This window comes from Tupaia chinensis, unplaced genomic scaffold (genome assembly GCF_000334495.1).
Source record: "Tupaia chinensis unplaced genomic scaffold, TupChi_1.0 Scaffold000063_1, whole genome shotgun sequence".
Lineage (NCBI taxonomy): Eukaryota > Metazoa > Chordata > Mammalia > Scandentia > Tupaiidae > Tupaia > Tupaia belangeri.
In genome coordinates this window covers 1,876,142-1,895,064 of record NW_006159521.1, presented here as the reverse complement: position 1 = coordinate 1,895,064, position 18,923 = coordinate 1,876,142, and the positions used below count along the sequence as shown (strand labels likewise).

The 18,923-nt window shown below is 40.2% G+C and overlaps 1 protein-coding gene across 9 annotated transcripts in view; it reads right to left on the bottom strand.

Moving 5' to 3' along the window:
* Positions 1-18,923, bottom strand: part of HERC1 (HECT and RLD domain containing E3 ubiquitin protein ligase family member 1) — a 252,265-nt gene that overhangs the window by 128,757 nt on the left and 104,585 nt on the right. For all 9 annotated transcript variants that reach the window (XM_027765801.1, XM_027765792.1, XM_027765774.1 and 6 more), the window contains 7 exons: positions 17,246-17,371; positions 16,209-16,430; positions 10,073-10,225; positions 9,815-9,947; positions 5,379-5,570; positions 3,020-3,241; positions 841-1,014 (listed from right to left, as the gene is read on the bottom strand). In XM_027765801.1, coding sequence (XP_027621602.1) covers positions 841-1,014; positions 3,020-3,241; positions 5,379-5,570; positions 9,815-9,947; positions 10,073-10,225; positions 16,209-16,430; positions 17,246-17,371 — 1,222 coding nt within the window. The remainder of the gene's footprint in view (positions 1-840; positions 1,015-3,019; positions 3,242-5,378; positions 5,571-9,814; positions 9,948-10,072; positions 10,226-16,208; positions 16,431-17,245; positions 17,372-18,923) is intronic.

The window sequence follows — 18,923 nt, the reverse complement described above, 5'->3', positions numbered from 1 at the left end:
ACTCCCACCGGGCGCGTGTGCGTGCGTGCCCAAGATCCCGAGAGGAGAATGGAGGAGAAAGGATTGCGGCGTGGCCATGCACTCTGGGGGGTGATTTCTCGCTTTCTGTCTCTCTGTCTGTCTGGCAAGCATACGCGCTGTATAGCAAAAGCCTCTAAAAAATATTAAAAAAAAAAAAAACAATATGGGGACCAGGGACCAGCAGTTAGCGTAATTGCTGTGTCGCTGGACTCCCACGTAGTCAACCACGGTTCGAGTCCCGGACCCGGTGGCTTAAACTCACACTGGGCGTGTGTGCGTGTGTGCCCAAGATCCCGAGAGGAGAATGGAGGAGAAGGGATTGCGGCGTGGCCATTCCCCCTGGAGGGTATTTCTCACTTTCTGTCTCTCTGTCTCTCTCTGTCTGTCTGGCGAGCGCACGCGCCCTATAGCAAAAACCTCTTCAAAAAAAAAAAAACCAATATGGGGACCAGCAGATGGTATAATGGTTACATTGCTTGAAACTCAATTGCCCAATATCGCAGGAGGAGGAAAATGGAGAAGGGATTGCAGTGTGGCCATCTGCCTGGGGGAGAATGATTTCTTGATTTTTCACCTTCTCTTTCACTGTTTCTCTCTGCCTCTCCAGTGACTACATGTGCCCTGTGGCAAAAACAAAAACAAAAACAAAAACAAAACCTAGAGTATTTTCCCTAGGGAAAATAAATAATTTAAAAATGTGATGTATAAAATACTTTTTCCTTTAAAAAAGTAATGATTTTTATTTACCTATATTGCATGTATGTTAGCCAGCCTTACATGCTAACTGCACACGTATGCCCTCTGTCCTCTTGTTCTTACCTTTACTAATGGCATAGTCCTGCATACTGATCCAAAGGCTTCGCGCAGGCTCCTTAGAACAACCTAATGCCAAGTCTACATAGACAGCAATTTCAGGACGCAATTTGTAATCAAAAGGCTTCTGTTCTTCATTTCCTGAAAGAGCTACTTCTAATAGGCAACTCATACATTTATCTAAAAAGAAAATACTTTAGTTACCAATTTTAAAGTTCATAAATTTTGGTTCTATAAACCAAATCTTACCACAATTTTCAAATACACATGAAATAATATACTTCACAGCATTTAAGTAGCTGCTACAAAGATAAAGCCCTTTAATGTTTTCAATTGGCAGTAGTATCACCCCTCCTGCCCCTCCAAGGACATGACACACCAAGGAGTTCTGGCATTCTGGAAGGCAGGGCCGGGGATGCCAAATGCTCTACGTGTGCAGCAATTTCGCATCATAGATGCAAAAGTCGTCTTGTTCGAAAGGAAATGGTAGTATCTTTGAGAAACACGGGACAACTAGCAAAGAGATTAGACAGATTGTTTTTTTCTAGACTTAAGGAAAAATAACCAATTAAGGATGAATCCAAAAAGATCAAAGAAATCATGAACAATTTCTCGATTGATATTTACATTTAGACAGGTGGCTCCTAACTTTTCAATGGGGCATCTGGTATTCATAATTCATTTCATATTTAAAGACAAATAAATGAAAGTTTATTCATCAAAGCTCTAATGATGCTCAATGCTCTAACTGATGGTCAGGTTCTTGGACTAGTATCAAAAGTCAATTTAACCCATAATACCATGAATTATTATACATTTACAATGTTACAAAGGCTACTACCCCTTCTTCTTAGTATGTACAAATAAGTAAACATAAACTATAGCTCCTTTCTACCTACCTGCCCTCCTTCCTTGCCCTCCTGCCCTCCTTTATTCCTCCCTGTTTTCCTTTCTGTGCTCTCTCAACCTCTCTTAGACCTTCCTTCATGGATACTCTCAGAATCTCTTTCTCTATCAGAGAAATAATGAAGTTTAGACCTAACAGACCATATAGGCTAGCCAATCTAACTAATTATTTTGTATAATTACTATTAGAGGCCCAGAGATCAGGAGGTAGTATGTGGGATAGGCACTGGATCCCACATGACCAACTTTGTGAACTGAGTCCCAGACCTGGCAACTTGAAAAACATGCCAGGTTCAAGTGTGTGCCCAAAATTCCAAGAGGAGAATGGAGGAGAAGGGATTGAGCTGTGGTCACCACCTTGAAGGTGATTACTCACTTTCCTTCTCTTTTTCTCTCTCTCCAGCGAATGCATATGCCATAAGGCAAAAACTTAATTAAAAAAATAAATTAGAGGCCAAGAGAGATTGAAGGACCGATTATGGATAAAATAAGCAGAGCATCTTTTGAGATACTGGCAAAGACCTCATGTTCAGTCGAGAGCTAGCTGGAAGCGAAGTAAACAAGTGGGAGCTGAGAAGGGAGGAGAAACCCCAAAGGCACCCTAATTGGGGAGGAAAAAATGAGGAATCACACAAGGTAACACTAGCAGGACGGGCTGGGAGGAGATGAGACTGCTGCTTATGTCTGAGGGGCTTCTGAAAAAGCACTGGAGAGTCATGGCAAGTAGTCTTACAGTGCTTCATATTCTAGGAAGCAGTTTCGTAACTCCCAAGTGTTAGAATAGAAGTAATCTAGCATTTTCCTCATTTTTGTTTTTAAAGATAGGGTCTTGCCATGTGGTGATCCTCCTGCTTTGGCCTCCCCAGTAGCTCAGATCACAGAGGTGCACCACTGCACATGGCTTTTAGGGAGAGCGGGAGTCAAGTCCAGACCTTCCGTGTGGCCTCAGCCTGCGGGAAAACAGCATCAACCAGCACAAGATACACAGCTGGGCCCATTTTCCCATTTTTATGAATGAAATGACTTGCTCAAAATGAGTGATACATACCACAGTGAGGGACCAGACCTACACTTCCCTAGTTCAAGGGGCTCTTTTCACTGTACCACACTGTAGGGTGAACTGTTTTTCTGGGGACTCCAAGTTAGGGTCTTAGAGCCCCTATGATGCTAATGCTACAACTATGGCCTATCAATACTCGATTCAGCAAACTCAGAACAGAAAAATCTAAAGGAGGTACCAACGAGTCCATTTCTTAAATGGTGCAGACAAACACATTACCTAGCTGAGGCGTATCCATCTCTACACCATCACTGAAAAGTGGCGTTTTCATCCAATATGCAGTGTCCTGTTCCTCTGGAGAAACAGGGGAGCCCTGAAGCATGCCGCCAAGACACCGCCCAATAAGAAGAGCAATCGTTCTTTCCAGATCCACAAGCCACACCCAGGACTGGGCTGGCTGAGGTAGTGGCACACCAGCAGGATCGATCAGCTCTGGCCCTCCTGAAGACAAAGCCAGTAGTCATTGTGTCTTTATCTGGTACTCTGAAGACTCGAAAGCTTCTCATGGTCTCCTACTCTACTGTACTACAATAAGAAACTGATGCAAAGTTAACTGTACAATGAAAACACAAATTATAATACTTCCTACATATATTCTCTTACTAGGCTAATTTTAAATATATTCAGAGAATTTATGCTACCAAATAAGAATATCTTTTGTAAAGTTACTAATTTTAAGATAAAATTAACATAGTATACAAAAAAATTACCCCAATTTATTCTATTCCTACTTTTCATTTTCCAGATCAAATTATACCATTTTAATGAGTACTTTAAGTGCTTTTCTCCAAAATCTACAAGAGTAGGTCTACATTGTTTAATACTTTAAAGGCTTAAATTCAGAACTGCCTTGTAGTAAGATCCAGACCCCACTGTACACTTGCTTTTAAAACTTCCTCACTTAAAAAAAAAAAAAAAAGAAGACACAGTCATAAAGGTAAGAACATATATCATTGAAATAAAAAACAGAAATCATAAACCAGAAGATAGCATAACAGTTACATTGCTTGACTCCCATGTAGGTGACTGTGGTTTGAATCCCGGAGTCAGAGGCTTAAACTCACACCAGTGTGTGTGCATGGGTGCCCAAGATCCTGAGAGGAGAATGGAGGAGAAGGGACAGTGGCATGGCCATTCCCCCTGGAAGGTGATTTCTCACTTTCTGTTTCTCTGTCTCTCTCTGGCAAGTGCACACACCCTATAGCAAAAATCTAAGGAAAAAAAAAAAAAGAATAGAAATCAATAAAACCAAACAGTAGTTATTTGAAAAGACTAATAAAATGGAATAAACTTCTAATAAAATTAATCAAAAAAGGCCTAAGTTCAAACAAACAAGAATTTTAAAAAGAAGATATAATGATAGATACATTAAAGATTCTTAAAACTCATGAATTATTATCAACAATCCTATGCCAATAAATTTGAAAGCAAAATGAAGATATTTTATGGAAAAGTATCAATTTCTGAATGGATTTGAAAGAATAAAAAGTTGGAAGAGAACAGTAAACATTAAAAAAAAAGAATTACCAGTCTATCTACATACATACCCCGCCCAAGGTCCAGGACTACATAGTTTCATGGGTAAATTCTAAAACTTCATAAAGAGATAACCCTTACCTTGCACAAATTATTCAGAGAACAGAAAAAAGGAAAGATTTCAAAATCATGCTATGGAGGTTAGTATAATTTTAGCAGTGGAAATCAGAAAACTATATTGTTTTTATAAAAGAAAATGATATAAAAACATGAGTTATAGGGGCTGCAGGTGGCGTGGTGGTAAAGGTGCTGGACTCTCACATGGACGACTGTGGTTTGAGTCCTGGACTTGGTGGTGGCTTGCTTACTCCCATGTTTTTTCTCTCTCTCTCTCTCTTTCTGGTCAAATTAAGGAAAAGATAATAATAACAAATAAAAAAAAACTTTAAAAGAAAAAAAAACCATGAGTTATGAACAGAGCTATAGAAATCCAAAATAAAATGACACTTAACTCACCTGACACAACTAGAGTGAACCTTAAAATGTTTTTAAAAAGCATTAGAAAGAATTAACCGGGAGTAGCGCCATCTAAAGCCTAATCAGCACCATGATATGCTTGTAACTTGACATTTGGACTTCATCTGAATCTAGTGGTCACAGAACTGTACAGTGTTGACTGAAGCTAGGCCCTCAAGGTTTCTTGTCTAACCCTAATGCCTCAAAGGTTAAGATTTCAAAGATGAAGCTCCCTTGATAGCCTTCACAGGCAGACTCCAATGGAAAAACACACCAATAATCTTCCACATAATATTTTAAGCTATATTCAACTATTAATAGAACCACCAGCATTTGAAGTAAAGGTTGCTGAATCAATGAAACACAATACTCAAATTTGAAGACTATTATAGACCCTTTTGTGCCATAAATACATGAGCAACTTTTTCAAGTTGTCCCATTTGTTAACCTCCTTAGACTTTAAGCTCTTATAAGATAACCTTGTCTTTTGGATAAGTAGAACACCATGTGTCAGATGTGATTTAACTGATGGGTGCAAGAGGAACAACTTTTCTTAGAGCATTACTTGCTCACTATCTTCACTTACCATGAAGAGGCCACTGTAACTCTTGGTCTTCCAAAAGAGCAGCAGCTGGCAGGAGTCTATTAAGGCAATCAAGAGGTGGCAAGAGGTCGAGGAGATAACTCAGTAAAGGCCGAGCCACTGACACGGGGAGCAGTAGCAAGGAGTTCACAATCTGGCAGAGCATACTGCCTGCAGCTGAGACATATATCACATCTACGAAGGGCAAGAAAGGTAACATGGATTCATTATTTTAAGGAAATGCAAAAAAAAAAAAAAAAAAGAGAAAAGAAAAGAACCTAAGAAGTACTATTTATGTACTCATCTCTCATCTCGCTAGTATCAAATACATTCCCAGAGGAAGGGTCTCAGGTCCCAATACCATTACAGTGCTTGGCTTTGCTTTTGTCTTGGCGTCCACCGCTTTTAGCCTGTTCCCTGTAGGTTGCCCAGTTCCCGACAGCATCGCAAAGCAGATAGGACCTCATGAAGGAACATAGACATATTTGCAATGGTGTGAGACCCAAGGCAATCATTTTATTTGTTCTTTATTTCTTTAATTTGTCCTTATATCCTCTTTGCTTCTGAGCTTCTTTTTGGGTTTACAACAGACAACTCCTGTTCTGAAGGCTGGAAGTCCTAAGTCAAGTTGTTGGCTGGGTAGTTCTTCCCGGACTCTGAGGGAGAATTTGGCTCAGGCTTCTCTTCTAGCTTCTGGTAGTTTTTGGTATTCCTTGGCTTGTAAATGCATCACTCTAAGCCCTGCTTTCTCGTTTACATGGTCTCACTTCTGTATGTTTTTAAAAGTTTATCTTTATAGAATTCAAATAAATTAAAAGTAACCCACCTGGAACACAATGAAACACTTTTCTCTTATGGAATTAATGCATTTGTGCCTGTGGGAGTACACAGAATGGTTCTTAAGGGTGTCCACAACCTAATCCTGAGTTTATGAGCATGCTGTCTTATGTGGTGAAAAACTTTCTGATGCAATTAAGGATTTTGAAATGGGAGGTAAGCTCTGCTGATATAGGTGGGTCCAGTGAAATCTCAAGGACCCACATAAGTAAGTGATAGAGGCAGACAAGTCAGAGATGTGAGGAAAGAAACAGAGTGACGTCATTGCTGAAAGGGCCCATGAGCCAAAGGATGTGGCTGGAAAAGGCAGGAAATTCTCCCTCTGAGCCTCCAGAAGAATAGAAGCCCTGCCAACACCCTGATTTGAGCTTAGTGAAACAGAGAAAAGAAAAGAACCTAAGAAGTACTATTTTAGTTTGACACTTGAATAGACTAATACAGTCACTCTTTCTTGAGCGTTTACTGGTAGCTAGTGTGGTAGTAGTGCTGACTCACTTTTTTTTCCTTTTGTATTTTTTAGAGAGAGATTTTTGCTATAGGGCTCGTGCACTCACCAGAGAGACAGACAGAAAGTGAGAAATCACTCCCCAGGTGGGATGGCCACACTGCTATCCCTTCTTTTCCATTCTCCTCTTGGGATTTGGGCATACACGCACACATGTCTGGCATGAGTTTCAAGCCTCCAGGTCCAGGACTCAAACAGTGGTCGGCCATATGGAAGTCCAGTGCCTCAACCACTATGCCACCTGCTGGTCCTGTACTGATTCACTTTTAGAAAGTACCACTCATGAGCCAGCAGGTGGCATGGTGATTAATGTGCTGGACTCCCACAAGGCCGATAGCAGTTCAAGTCCCAGACCTAGTGGCTCGCTTTCCCTCTCTCTCTCTCCCTCTCTCTCTCTCTCTCTCTCTCTCTTTCTTAGGAAATTAAATAAATGATTCGCCAAAAAAAGGACCCATTTTGGAAAAGCCCATATATTCTCCATGATAACAAATTCAAAGGATTTTAACTGCTTTCCTTAAAATACATGATGAATTTCTCATTAATTCATTTTCATTTTAAAATTTACTCAAGAAATATTTACTGAGTACCTACAACATACCAGGCATTATTCTAGATCAAGGGGATACAGCTATGAACTAAGCAGCCAAAATTCCCACCATTCTAGTATTTATAATCTAGTGAGGGAAGCATGTTAGATTTTATAAACCAAATTTGCCCTTTTTTTTCCTATTAAGATCCCTTAAAATATGTTTTTTGAACCAGCTGCAGTGGCTCCCACTGTTAAGATGCTGCTGCTCCACAGGCTGAGGCCACATGAGAGGCCAAAATTTGATTTCCAGGTTGACCTGAAAGACAGGCACAGTGGTATGCACCCATAATCCCAACTCCTGGGAGGCTGAGACAGGAGGAACACACAAAAAAAGAGCCATGTATGGTGGTGTGCACTTGTGATTCCAGCTACTCAGGGTACTGAGGCCAGAGGGTCATGAAACAGCAAGACCCTAATTTAAACAAAAGAAAAATCTGTATTTTTATGTACTGGTTTTCAATCAATTTTGTTTGAATATTTCATTGTATTTTGAGGCAAAGAGGAACATTCAGAGATGAGCTCAGTTTAAACATAATACATTTTAGTTGCTTATGGAACAAATAGAAATGTCTAATAAACAATGATTTCGGTTTCTCAGCTTGTTCATTTATTTTGTTGGTTTGTTTGTTTTTCCAGTGGGGAAACTTCAAAGATGAGCTGACTTTGAACAGACACATTGAATTTTAGTTGCTTTGCGACAATTAAAAAAGATACTCGCGGGACCAGCAGTTAGCGTAATGGCTATGTTGCTGGACTCCCATATAGTAGACCGCGGTTTGAGCCTCAGACCTGGTGGCTTAAACTCACACCAGGCTCGTGTGCATGTGTGCCCAAGATCCCAAGAGGAGAATGGAGAAGAAGGGATTGCGATGTGGCCATCCCCCCAGGGGGTGATTTTTCAGTTTCTATCTCTCTGTCTCTCTCTTTCTGGCGAGCGAATGCACCCTATAGCAAAAACCTCTTTAAAAAAAAAAAAAAGATACTCAGTAGGCAATTAGAAATGTCTAATAAACAATGATTTCGGTTTCTCAGCTTGTTCATTTATTTTGTTGGTTTGTTTGTTTTTCCAGTGGGGAAACTTCAAAGATGAGCTGACTTTGAACAGACACATTGAATTTTAGTTGCTTTGCGACAATTAAAAAAGATACTCGCGGGACCAGCAGTTAGCGTAATGGCTATGTTGCTGGACTCCCATATAGTAGACCGCGGTTTGAGCCTCAGACCTGGTGGCTTAAACTCACACCAGGCTCGTGTGCATGTGTGCCCAAGATCCCAAGAGGAGAATGGAGAAGAAGGGATTGCGATGTGGCCATCCCCCCAGGGGGTGATTTTTCAGTTTCTATCTCTCTGTCTCTCTCTTTCTGGCGAGCGAATGCACCCTATAGCAAAAACCTTCTTAAAAAAAAAAAAAAGATACTCAGTAGGCAATGTGAGGAACGCTCAGGAAAGGAGTCCTCAGGTACCTGAAGATATGGGGGTCATTAACACATACAGGTGGTTAAAGACACTGAGTTTACATAAAACAGATACAGGGAGAAAAGAGGGTTGAAGGCAAAATTCAGAAGAGCTAAACATTAAAGGGCATGTCTAAAGAAGAGGGACCTACAAGAACCCACTGAAAAAGAAGAACACTGGCAAATGCTGAAGAAGGATAAAGGAATAGCAGATAAAAAAATCTCACTTTGTGCCATTTAAGATTAAGTTGTCATAATGCTTTAAGGTGGGCCTTTGTCAAGGTAATTAGACTTTTAAGACCAATCACTGCTACCATCACTCGCCTCAAGATCAAAGAAATATTCCGTAGAAAGGAAATTCAAGATCACACCTATTCTACCCAGAGGCTTTAAGCCCTCTTAAGAATTTGGAAAGACTGGGGTCAGCAGATAATATAATGGTTACATCACTGGACTCCCACAAGGCTGACTGGATCCGGTGGCTTCAAATCATGCCAGGCATATGTGCAGGCATGCCCAAAATCCCCAGAGGAAAATGGAGGAGAAGGGACTAGAGCGTGGCCTCCCCCCTGAGGAGTGATTTCTCACTTTCTGTCTGTTTATCTCTCTGTCTCCAGCAAGCACATGTACCCTATAGCAAAAATTTCTCTTAAAAAAAAAAAAAAGAATTTGGAAAGACTAAGCATTCTTGCTTTAAAAAACAAAACAAAACAAAACAAAAACACATCAGACCCAGCCAGTGGCACACTGGTTAAGGCAGCTGTATTCCACATGGCCAACTACAAATTCAAGTCCCAGACCCAGTAGTTTGAAAATATGCCAGGCAGTGTGCATGCATGCCCAAAATACCCAAAGAAGGGAGAACTTGAGAAGATGGTATTGCAGTGTGACCATCCCCCATGGCGAAGGTGCTTTCTTCCTTCCCCTCTCTCTCTTTCTCTGTCTCTCTCCAGTAAGTGCACACATACTCTGGCAAATTAAAAATAAATAAATAAATAAATAAAATAAAATGAAAAAAAAAACACTGATTAAATTTTAAATCCAACAAACTGACCTCTTAATTTTTCTCCAACACTGCCATTCCAAGGACTCTCTTTGAGCAGATTTGCAGAACGTGAATAAATATCTGTGGCATGAGGCAACAAGAGTTGAAGATGTTTATGAAGCAATGCCACACTGCTGGAGTTCTGAGAAGGAAAAAGTTCCTACGTTATCACCTTGAAAGATTCAAGGAACATAAATACCACGGTATGCTCAAACACCTGTCTCGAGGTTGCTGACAGATTGCCATCAAAGCCAAAGGATCACATACCTCACTGATGTTATTAATATGGCAAAATGCCAGCAACTGTTTCTGCAGCGAACACAGCAGTTCGTGAAGATGAGCAGGCTGGCTGTTCTCTGACGATGATGTTCCGAGTAGAAATTTATCACTATTCTTTTCAAGCTCTCCAAATGCTTGATCCTGCAGTGTCACATGAAAGAAGATTAAAGCTAAAGTATCTGAAAATGAAAGTCCTACCATAAATGATTCTGATTTAAGAAGCCATCTCGTCTCCTTTATTAAATCTTTGCTCTAATACTTATGTTACTAGCTATTAGATGAGAAAATTCATCAAGCATCTCCAATTTGTTTTTCCATTTAAAAAAAAAAGCAATACATTCCACTATAGAAAAATTTAAAAATACAGGAAACCTGAAGAGGGAAAAAAAAAAGTACAACTCCCCCAAAATAACATATTTCAAAATTTTGATGCTACTGCTTTCCAGAACTCCTAGATAAAGGTTTTCTTGGAACCAGCAGTTAGTGTAATGGCTATGTCGCTGGACTCCCATGTAGTCGACCACAGTTCGTGTCCTGGACCCAGTGGCTTAAAACTCACGCTGGGTGCGTGTGCGTGTGTACCCAAGATCCCGAGAGAAGAATGGAGGAGAAGGAATTGCGGTGTGGCCATCTCCCATGGGGGATGATTTCTCGCTTTCTGTCTGTCTTTCTCTCTCTATCTGTGTGGCGAGCGCACGCGCCCTATAGCAAAAACAGTTCCAAAAAAAAAGATAAAGGTTTTCTTTTCATAAGCTTATGGATTTCTAAGGACATAATTCTTAGAAATTCTGGTTATAGAAGAAATAAATGGGCTAAAGAGACACAACAACTAAATACTACATGTGATTCTAGAACAGATACTGAACTGAGATGCAGATTGCTATTAAGGACATTACTGGGGCAATGGTAGAGATTTCTTTTATTTTTTTTTTTTGGAGAGATTTTCACTATAGGGTGCGTGCGCTCGCCAGACAGAGACATAGAGACAGAAAGCGAGAAATCACCCCCCATGGGGGATGGTCATGCCGCAATCCCCTTTCCTCCATTCTCCTCTCGGGATCTTGGGCACGCATGCACACGCGCCCGGCGTGAGTTTTAAGCCACCGGGTCTGGGACGCGAACCACGGTCGACTACGTGGGAGTCCAGCGACATAGCCATTACGCTAACTGCTGGTTCCCAATGGTAGAGATTTCTATATGGGGAGGGGACCAGCAAATGGCATAATGGTTATGTTGCTGGACTCCCACGTAGTCAACTACGGTTGAAGTCCTGGACCCAGCAGCTTAAAATTCACTCCAGGAGCATGTGCATGCATGCCCAAAATCCCCAAGAGAATGAAGAAGGGGCTGTGGTGTAGACATCCTCCCTGGGGGGTGGGGGGGATGATTTTTCGCTTTCTGTCTCTCCTATTAGTGCACATGCCCTATAGCAAAAATCTCTCTTTAAAAAAATAAAAGAAATTTTGATGTGGACTGTATATTACATAAGACTGCTGTGTCACTGTTCAAAATCATGAATTCAATAAATGTTCTTTTGTTATGAGTGTCCTTTTTTTAAAAGAGGTGTTTGCCTTAGGGCACATGCGCTCACCGAGGGGAGAGAGAGACAGAGAGATAGACAGTGAGAAGGAAAGTGAGAAATCACTTTCCACAGGGGACTGGCATGCCATAATCCCTTCCAGGATCTTTGGCACATATGTACATGTGCCTGGTGTGTTTCAAGCCACTGGGTCTGACGCTCGAACCATGGTCAGCCATGTGGGAGTCCAGCAATATAACCACTATGCCACCTGCTGGCCCCAAGAGTGTCCTACTCTTAAGAAATAATACTTGGAGCCAGCAGGTGGCATGGTGCTGGACTCCCACATGGCTGACTGTGGTTGAGTCCCAGACCTAGAGGCTCACTTTCCCACTTTCTCTCTCTCTCTCTTTCTCTCTCTCTCTCTCTCTCTCTCTGTATCTGAGGAGTGCATATGTCCTAAAGTCAGTTAAGAAATAATAATAAATTAAATAGATAATTCTTAAAAAAAAAAAAAAGAAAGAAAAAGATGCATACTTAATACTTAAGTACTTAAGGGTAGCCACCATGACCTCTGCAACTTACTCTCAAATGATTGAAAATTAAAAAGATATAGTTAAATAGATAGAATGAATTTGGTTCTAGGGTACAGGGAAGTTCATTGAATAATTCTTGTAATTCTCCCATTAGTTTTAAATTATTTCAAGTTAATTTTTTCTTGCAAAAGATTTTTGCTATAGGGTCCATGTGCTTGTCTGAGAGACAGAGAGAGAGACATAGGACATAGAGTCATGGGACTTGAAAAGTGGCCAAGTGGGAGTCAAGCGTTTTAATCACTATGCCACCTACTGGTCCAAGTTAAGAATATTTTTAAGGAGGGACTAGCAGATGGCATAATGGTTATGTCGCTGGACTCCCACGTAGTTGACTGGGTTCAAGTCCCAGACTTGGTAGCTTAAAATTCATGCTGGGAACATATGCATGCATGCCCAAAATCCTGAGAGAAGATTGGAGGAGAAGGGACTGCAGCATGGCCATCCCCCCAGGATTTCTTGCTTTCTGTCTCTGTGTCTCTGTGTCTCTCTGGCAAGCGAGACAGAGAGAGACTATGGCCAAAAAATAACTCTTAAAAAAAGAATATTTTTAAGAAAGAAATGTTCATTATAGAAAAATTAGAAAATACCAAGACTGTATTTTTTTTTTTTTGGAGAGATTTTCACTACAGGGCACGTGCACTCGCCAGACAGACAGAGAAAGACAAAGATACAGAGTGGAAGAAATCACCCCCCAGAGGGGATGGTCACGCCGCAATCCCTTCTCCTCCATTCTCCTCTTGGGATCTTGGGCACGCACGCACACGCGCCCGGCGTGAGTTTTAAGCCACCGGGTCCGGGACGCGAACCGTGGTTGACTACGTGGGAGTCCAGCGACATAGCCATTATGCTAACTGCTGGTTCCCCCAAGACTGTATTTAAGAATCGTTAAAAATCACCACTTAGCCAAGTTTCCAAAGAAAATGACTACTAGTATTTCTTGATGTATTTCGTTCCTGGTTTTTGTGTCTTCTTTTTTCTCCATAATACTGCAAATCTGTCTTTAGTCTGTTCTTTTCCAAAATATTCTAAATGTTTTCTATGTTTTTACAAAGCATGTATTTATAAAATTTAACTCATACTATTTCACTGAGCACATTTACTATAATTTACTTAACCATTCCTCTCTTTTTAGATAATTGTTATTTACAATTTCTGTTCTAATAGTTTATTTCTTCCTTAAGAGAGAGAGAGACAGAGAGAGAGAGAGCCTGATGGAGAGACAGGCACCATGATCCACTCCTTGTCTTAGCCAGCCCCGATATCCAGGATGCTAACCGAAGACATTTCCCATGTGGGTCCTATTGTCTCTACTACTACCTGACTGGCTCCTCCAATTTTTCTTTTCTTCTTTTTTAAAGAGATTTTTGCTATAGAGTGTGTGTGCTTGCCAGAGACACAGACAAAGAGACAGAAAGCGAGAAATCACCCCTCAGGAGGGATAGCCACACTGCAATCTCTTCTCCTCCATTCTCCTCTCAGGATTTTGGGTATGCACGCACATATGCCTGACATGAGTTTTAAGCCACTGGGTCCAGGATTTGAACCGTGGTTGCCTACCTGGAAGTTCAGAGACATAACCATTACACCATCTGCTGGTCTCCCAATTTTTAATTTCTTATAAATAATGATATGATAAACATCTTTAAAACATAAAATTTCGTCTATGTTTATAATACATAAGATAGAGTCTGAGAAACTTTAAGGTTCTTGCTGTGGGGGCCAGTTGGTGGCATGATGGTTAAGATGCTGGACTCCCACATGGCTGACCACAATTTAAGTCTCAAACCCAGCGGGTTGAAACTCAACACCAGGCACAATAGGGTGCATGCCCAAAATCCTGACATGAGAATGAAGGAGAAGGAATTGCAGTGTGGCCATACCTCCGGGGAGTGATTTCTCCCTTTCTCTCTGACGAGTGCACACACCCTATAGCAAAAATCTCTCTTAAAAAAAAAAATATATATATATATATATATGCTTGCTACCAAATAGCATCATTATCTTCAAAATCTGAGAACATGATGAATTTGGTTTAAACCATATCAAATACTTTTTTATTTTAACCCAAAAGCAGTTAGCATTTTATTTCCATAGCCATATAATGTACACACCTGCCAGCCCTAAGGACACAAGAAAACCACATATTTTTTCTGTTTTTCTATGCAAAAACGTGCATGACTTATCCAACAATCCAAAAACGTAAATGTTCCTCAGAATGCTGGAAAACATTTTCAGCCATTAACAAATGATACACTACAACATGTTCCTATTCCATTTGTAGTCATTAGCTCCTACAGCTACCAAACAGTAGATCAACTTTACATTCTTAAAGCTGAAAGAAATAATTCTGTAGGGACAATTTTCACCCTGACTTAGTCAATAAGAGGGCAATACAGAGTAATTACACTTACATGTTGGAAAAAGAAGACATAGGGGCCAGCAGGTGGCAATAGACTCCCACATGGCTGACTGCAGCTCAAGTCCAGAACTAGTAGCTTGAAACTCACACTGGGTACGTGTGCATGTGTGCCCAAAATCACAAAAGGAAAATGGAGAAGGGACTGTGGCATGGCCATCCCCCCTTGGGGGTGGTTTCTCACTTTCCCTCTGTCTCTGTCTATCTTGCTCTCTGGCAAGCGCATGCGACGTATGACAAAAACAAAAATTAAAAAAAAAAGAAATGAAAAAGAAGACATGTACTCAGACAGAAGAGACATAGGAGACAATACAAAATGACATACAAACAATTCAAAGGTACACCGCACAGTAAACTCCAATCCTATGAGAAGGAGGGGGTGTGCTGCTATAATCACTCAGTTAGATGGGGCTATTTGGGCAAGGCCTCCTAGACTGGGCAAGGCCTCCTATTGGTAGAGAAGAAAAATAACTAGGAGACAGGTATTATGGTAACTTAATAACCTTAGGAAAGGAAAATGAAGGGTTTGCAGTTTCAATACTAAGGTTATTTAATACAAGGTTATTCTAACAATAACATGCTGATCAGAGACCAGCAGAAATGACAACAGCTAAAATAAATGCTTAAAATTAATTAGGATTAAATCATGATGGCCTTGGTTAAAACCCAAAGAAATTGAAAGAGAAAAAAAAAAGGACATATTTAAGAGACACTATAGAGTAAGAATTAACAGCATCCTACTGCTGTAACAGGGTCCAGTAGGTCTCCTACAGACCAGCCTATTCCTACTACCAACCATATTTTTTAATTATTAGATTTTTTTTTTCCTAGTGAAGTTAATCCCACACTCATTATTCTTTTAAAATATTGACTATTTTTGTCTGTCTATTCTTCTGCATTAACATTAAAAAACCTGGTTAAATTCTAAAATAAATCTCTTTGGAATGCTCAATCACATGTCATTTGGGTCCCACAATATTTCAGAAGACCTGACATATTTTCCTCTTATGGGAAGGAGAGATTAAAATTTAATTCACATATTAAGATTTTTAAAAAATTTTTTGTTTTCTTTTTTTTTTTTTTTTTTTTTGAGAGGTTTTTCACTATAGGGCGCGTGTGCTCACCAGACAGAGAGAGACAGAGAGATAGAAAGCGAGAAATCACCCCCCAGGGGGGATGGTCACGCCGCAATCCCTTCTCCTCCATTCTCCTCTCGGGATCTTGGGCACGCACGCACACGCGCCCAGCGTGAGTTTTAAGCCACCGGGTCCGGGACGCGAACCGCGGTCGACTACGTGAGAGTCCAGCGACATAGCCATTACGCTAACTCCTGGTTCTCAAAGTTTTTAAATTATTATTATTATTTTAAATTTTGCTAAAGGGCATGTGTGCTCACCAAACAGAGAGAAAGAAGGTGAAAAAGCAAGCTACCAGGTCCAGGATTTGAACCACAGTCAGCCATGTGGGATTCCAGCACTCCAACCACCATGCCACCTGCTGGCCACACGTTGTAAGTGTTTAAGTCAAAACACCGTGAACTGAAGAGATTGCTACCCTTTCGCTACTTTTTATTACAAGGAAAAGGCAACTTACCGTATAAAATCCTAAATTTCTTAGGAGGGTCTTCATCAAAATTTCAGCCAGATGAGTGTCTGGATGGCAGCTTTGAGTGCCATATGGTTGATCTGACAGGCTTCCGTAGCCAGTACACACGGAGGAGAGGTCGGCAGCATCAGAGGGCGAGCTATAGCCAAGTAGGGAAGCTACGTGGGTATGGTCTTGCAAGCTAGTCAGAATGATATCCAGTTGCATTCTCTAAGGACAATGAAATAAGAAGAAATAATTAGCTAAAAATGCACTAGAAGAGAAAAAAAAGAATCTCAGAAAAAAACTGTACTGATGATGCTAATCTGTTTAGCCTGATAAACAATAATCTTAGGAAATGTTTAATTATAAGAAAAACTGTCCAATTAATACCATTTAAGAAAATATTACATATACGCTTTTCTTTTAGTCTTCATTGTAATACCTAAAACTCTAAGCTAAAATGGCACACTGTGCATCATGATTTTCACACTGTATGTAGAAAGGAATAGAAAATGCCAACAGATAAATTATATATTAGTCTACAGAATTACCAATGACAACTACTTATTCTAATGTTGAAAATAAACACTTGAAATCTAAATTAATGCAAAATACTCAATGGAAAGCATCTGTGGATATTATATTGCCTATAACCAGCACTCTTTCTGTCCCTTAAATCTACAGCTCTACGACTGATTTTTCTACTTGGTTGAGCAAAGTATACTTATTTTCATGGATATAAGATATTAAAAATGTAAAGAATAACCATACTTTTTTCTAACAGTCATCCTTTACTTTTGCATGAACAATTTCCATGTCTAGAACAGTTCTAGACATGGAACCAACAGTCAGCATCTGTCCTAGACTTCAACTCCGCATACTACAAAAAACCAAGGGCTCTGCTTTGATAAGCAAGTAACGCTGGAAAAATCAATTGTTATGTTAATAATTAGCCCCAAATAATTGAATAAGTTATCCCTTGCTTCACTCAGTTCAATTTTTGTGACATTACTGGTTTATTGAGCTATCAAGCAAAGGCTTACCTGTCCTTTAGATAAGCTTTCCCATCTGTCAGGTCCTTGAGGTAAAAGTGAATGAAGTAACTCCATCCGTTCTCGTAATGGAGGTAATAGCATGGTTGCTCCCACTGACAGAGTTTCAATTACCACCTAATATCAAAAAAGAAAAGTGGATTGAATGGCATGGTTCTTTTTTTTTTTTTTTTTAACGAAACACATGAAAAGTGAATCCACTGATTATTTGGATCATGGAAGTCTAAACAAGGTAGCATAAAAAAACACATACCGTGGAGGCCAGCAAGTGGTATCGTGGTTGAGGTGACCCCTGGAGGGGGCTTTCTTACTTTCCCTCTATCTGTCTCCGGCAAGTACATGTGCCCTATGGCAAAAACCTACAATCTAAAAAATAGCTATATATATATATAACGTGCCCTATAGCAAAAACCTCTCAAAAAAAAAAAAGACATATTGAGGAAACAACAGATAGCTTAAGGGCTACATCACTTAACTTCCACATGGCCGACTGTGGTCTGGGTCCCAGACCTGGTGGCTTAAAACTCACACCAGGCATGTTTGTGTGCATGCCCAAAATTCTGAAAGGAGAATGGAGGATAAGGGATTGCAGCATGGCCATCTCCTCTGAGGGGGAGGGGGGGTGATTTCTTGCCTTCTGTTGCTCTGTCTCTCTCTGTCTCTCTGGCAAGTGCATGCCCTATAGCAAACACTGCTCTTAAAAAAAGAAAGACACCTCGATATTACAAGCACATGGAATGATGTACCCAGGACACTTCATTTCTGTGGTATTCTTCCCCCAAACACATAATCCGGCTATGAGAAAATATCAGAGAGATATTCAATAAAATAACTGACCAGTATGCATAAGAAATGTCAGGAACATGAAAGACAAAAAGAAAACTGAGCCATTGTTACAGAAGACTAAGGAGAATAGAGAAGTAACAACTAACTGCAACATGGGATCCAGCAATAGAACAAAAAGCTTACTTTCTTTAATTTACTCCAGTACTTTCAACCTTTTTAAAAATCTTGCAATGGGCCAGCCAGTGGTGTGGCAGTTAAGGCATCTGGATCTCACATAGCTGACTGTATGATTAAAGTCCCAGACCCAGAGACCTGAAATACATAACTAGTTGCATTTGTGTATGTGCCCAAAATCCTGAGAAGAGAATAGAGAAGGGATCGTGGCATGGCCATCCCCCTGAGGGTCACTTTCTCACTTTCTCTCTCTCTTTCTTTCTCCTTCCATCTCTCTCCAGCAAATTCATGCATCCCACAGCAAATTAAAAAATATATATATTATACTATCCCACGTCTGATAAAATTAAACATCACAGTTTCTACTTACCACCAGTTAGTATTTCTCCCATCTTCATTCCAGGAGATAAGTCCCTCTTGTTGAAAAAATAATCATTGTTTCACTTTCTTTTTTTCTTTTTTTAAAAAGTTAGCATGTAATCCACATGCCATAAAATTAATCTTTCAAAAGTATAAAATTTAGTGGTTTTTAGAATATTCTGAGTTACACATCCATTTCCTCACTGTCTAATTTTAGAACATTTTCATCACCCCAGAAAAAAGCTCTGTGACCATTAGCAGTCCTTCCCCATTCTCCTCTCCTCTACACTCCTGACAACCACTAATGTACTTTCTGTCTCTATGGATTTGCCTGCTCTGTACATACAAG